This window comes from Chaetura pelagica, unplaced genomic scaffold (assembly GCF_000747805.2).
Source record: "Chaetura pelagica isolate M959 unplaced genomic scaffold, ChaPel_1.0 scaffold104, whole genome shotgun sequence".
Classification (NCBI taxonomy): domain Eukaryota; kingdom Metazoa; phylum Chordata; class Aves; order Apodiformes; family Apodidae; genus Chaetura; species Chaetura pelagica.
This window is the reverse complement of record NW_009953786.1, coordinates 3,544,633-3,548,661: the sequence shown is the minus strand read 5'-3', so window position 1 is coordinate 3,548,661 and position 4,029 is coordinate 3,544,633. Positions and strand designations below refer to the sequence as shown.

Genomic DNA, 4,029 nt, shown 5'->3' with positions numbered 1-4,029 from the left:
ATCAAGAACTGGGCTGCAATTCCCAGGTTCTCTTCTATGGAGAAGCATATCTGCCAAGGAAGAGAATGCTCCGAGTGGGGTTGTGGCGAATAAAGAAAAGGAAAGGATGGTCAGCTTTGAAATAGGGCTGATTCATACGACCACAGCAATACTGAAAACGGACAGCAGTAGCAGCTGCAGCTTCTGTGCCTTCCTCATTCACTTCTATAAAAGCTTTGTGGACAACTTTAGAGACAAAAAGGTCACGTGCCCCTGACATTCCAGACAAGTCAGCCTTGCCACTGTCAAATACATCCAACAAGCCCAGAGCACGCAAGTCTGATTGAAGGTCATAGCTTTCTTCTAGCTTAAACTTTGGCAAATGCACACAAACATCATCAGAATAGAGATTCTCTGGACGTGTCCATTCCTGGAGCTTCTCTAAGGTAAGCTGCTTCTCCAGCTAGAATTAGAAAGACACACATCATTACATATCACCAGTGTAGAAATACTTCATTTTCAGGAACATTTACAAGGCTTTCTAGAGAACTGTACAGCTAAAAAGCAACTGTGCAAAAATGACCACACTCATATTTCACAGCTCCATGTAGATCAAACAAATGCTACTGAAATGAAGTCAGTGCAGTTTTACTTGACAAAGTAATGCAGATATTTGCTTCTTGCTGCAACATACACGAGGGAAAAACACGCAATGATAGCAACTGAACCCAGTTTCTTACTGTGTTCAATCTAACTAAATGAAATTACATAATTAGAAACTAGTAACAAAAACAATAATCAGAGAGCTCAAAGAACCAATGCGTTCCTGGTCATTTAATGGAAAACACTCTCACTACTTTAAGGCTAAGAAATTAAAGGCTTTCAAAGTTAATGAAACGGAATTTCTATCATTGAAAAACTTAAGGAAGGCAAGTTAATTCTCACAGTTCACTTTGTTTTCAAAGTCTCCCTCATGGTTGGGTTCAGCAAGCAAAAGGACACAGGCACTCAAGCTGTAAAACCAGAACACCTCTTCCTGGTGCAGCACAGGCACATGCTCTTTATTGCAGTGCTCAAAGAGCCCTGTCTAGGAATATATTGATAGATAAGGGGCTCTGAGAACAGGGATACATGAAGGCTTTAATTCTGAACGGCCATTCAAGAAATGAATCCAGTAAATGACTGCATTAGCTTGATAGGTCACCTGCTGCAGGCCAGTGGAGTCATCTTCAATGTCATCAGGTAACAGGATGATCATACTAAGTTCTTTTCCATCATAAGGCAGCTCTAGAACACGGAGCTTCTTGTCAGGGAAATACCCAAAAGGAAATTCATTTTTCTGGTACATCATTTTGACTGTCTTCCTTTCATTCTGGAGGGATAAAAGGTACCAAAAGCAACAGTTGAGAAAATACTAATTTAAAGAACTGATAAGAAACAGCTAAGTTCAAAGTTGCATTATTGCAAAAACTCTTCCTCCAGTCTATCAGGTGATTATAAAACTGTCTTGGTCAGACTCCTGACTGCCTGTTTGATACAGTTCCTTCTGAAGACAGAATGAGTTTGTATAATAGTATTTCATTCTCATTTGGCTTCTACAGCACACACACCCCAAAAAAAATAAAATAACAAAACCTGAAAAAAAAAAATAAAGCTGTTAAGAGAATATAGAACAAAATATGTGGCTTAACCACAACATGCAATCATTTTCATCCTGTTTGCCCAGCATCACAAACAGGCACAGTTTATAGCAGCTGAAACTGACAGCAGGCAGAAAATCTGCTAGGCACAGGCAGGATCCTCATCTCTAAGTGAGAAGTGACCCTAAGAGAGAGAGAGCAAATAGCTTCCTGGGTACAGAAACATGCTAAAATAAATAAAAAACCTTTGGGAAAAAAATGAAAACATTCATGCAAGACTTTCTAGATGCTGTTGCTGTTGTTATTATTATTAATGTATCTGTAAGCAAAGCTTCACTTCAGAACTTACATTCTTTCACCTCCTCACTAGATAGATACCACCAAGACGTAGCTGTATTACCTTATTTAACCGAAATGGCATGTCAGTAGTTCTGGCTTCTCGGAATTTCTCTGCCCAGTTCCCTTTGAAATAAATAGCATTCACCAGCACCAGCCTGGTCCTGCTGTCAACTGAGCCTTCAGGCAGCACACTGGGGATTTTGCCTTCAGAGGGGGCAGAAAAGGAAAGTCACAAACAACTCTTGTAGCAAGTCGATGGCAGGTAAAACATACATGAAGAAACTGATGCCATAGAAATACTACAAATATACAATGCTGGACTGTCCCTGCAATGACCTGTGTTACTGTCCCTCTTCACCAGACTTTGCTATTGTACACACTACTACACGTTTCATATACTGTAATTTGATAAAAATACAGTCTTCCTAGCTTCAACTGTCATACCATACTCCATCATAAAAGAACTAGAAAACACATTTAGAATTACTGGATATAGAAATGTATATGTACACAGTATGGACCAGGACTGTCCAAAACAAATTCTCCAACTCTTGAGTATAAATCTATGTGTAGGCATCTCTCTTGTGCTCATCAGCTGGAACACAGCAAATGGAAAAGTCTCAGCACTCATGGAACTGTAGAAATGTCTTGCTTCGGTATTTTCTGCTTCTGTCAATGCACCAACTGAATATCCCAGGGCAAAATCCAACTGTTCCAAAGGTGGCAAAAAATAAAGCCTCTTCCTGCTCCCAAAGTATGAACCACTAACAGTTACTTCTTTAACCAAAATAAATTACCTTCCGTTTTCTCCTCTACCCACTGGTTAATTTCTTTCCTGGCTTCATCACAGGCCTGAAGAAAATCGACTGTAGCCAGATCCGCTCCATAAAATTTCTGAAAAAAATAAAGCCTCTTCCTGCTCCCAAAGTATGAACCACTAACAGTTACTTCTTTAACCAAAATACTTTACCTTCCGTTTTCTCCTCTACCCACTGGTTAATTTCTTTCCTGGCTTCATCACAGGCCTGAAGAAAATCGACTGTAGCCAGATCCGCTCCATAAAATTTCTGAGTATTAGCCAGGAAATCCTAGATTTTGGAACAATAAGAATGACTTCCATTGCATGCAGATAAGGAAACATCTCTTTAAGCTGTAGATAAGGGGCATGTCAAACAGATGATCACCCTCTCTGAGGGGAGGCTCTAACAGGGCACTGCCTGGGGGGTTTCTGGGGATGAAGGTTGGTGGTTTTTTCTCTCTCTCAGAGTAAGCCTCATCGTACATCTGCCAAGTGTACAGCTGATGGGTGCTCACTGCAGGTGTTGCCATATTTACGTGTCATTCTCCTGAAACAGGCTCCTGCACAGCCAGGATAAAATAAAACTCTCTGAAAGAGGAAAAAGAACCACAGCAACCTAGGTACACACAAAAACATAATTCATTGGTGAAGAGACAGGTTCTATAGACATGTTAGACATCCCTTCCCAAACACATGCAATGTTTTAAAACATATCTAAGTAATGTGGTACTAAAGCAGTGCAAATCTGAAAAAGCTGGTTGCAACAGACAGAGCCAGTTGCATCCTAAGAAGTGGATTCCGACAGACATGCCTAGAAACACTGCTGCTTCATAAACACTGCGAGAGCTCCATGTCCCCAGCAGGCTCCACCACAGCAGCAGGACCTGCCCCAGCATACCGGCAAAAAGCTGTAGGACTTCTCTCCAAAGAGCCGGTTTGCCAGCCGTAAGAGGTAGGGAGCATTGCTTCTGTTTATGGCCGTGGTCAGGGCCTGAAACCTTGAGTGAGCATCTTCAACTGCATCCAAATGAAGCGTCTGCAAGAACACAAGAGAACTGGCTGCTGCTCTCTTACAAGAACACACATCTCTAGGGTCAGTCTGATCCTGCAGTTCAGCGGGTTGAAGAAAGGGAAAAGAGGCTGCAAACTGCTGAGACTTCTGCAGACCTCCAAGAAGGAGCTGAACTGTTTCTTGGTGCCACCCTGCCTGCACCAGCTACTTGTCTTAAGCTCCTGGTTTACACATTGTTGCAGCTGAAGCTGTTGGTCATA

At 41.6% G+C, this 4,029-nt stretch overlaps 1 protein-coding gene across 1 annotated transcript in view; it reads right to left on the bottom strand.

The window, feature by feature from the left end:
* Nucleotides 1-34: 34 nt before the first annotated feature.
* Nucleotides 35-4,029, bottom strand: part of LOC104391636 (leukocyte elastase inhibitor-like) — a 7,790-nt gene continuing 3,795 nt past the window's right edge. The window contains exons 2-6 of the mRNA XM_010000964.1: nt 3,656-3,793; nt 2,929-3,046; nt 2,020-2,162; nt 1,184-1,351; nt 35-442 (exon numbers count right to left, since the gene is read on the bottom strand). Of these exons, the coding sequence (XP_009999266.1) occupies nt 35-442; nt 1,184-1,351; nt 2,020-2,162; nt 2,929-3,046; nt 3,656-3,793 (975 nt within the window). The remainder of the gene's footprint in view (nt 443-1,183; nt 1,352-2,019; nt 2,163-2,928; nt 3,047-3,655; nt 3,794-4,029) is intronic.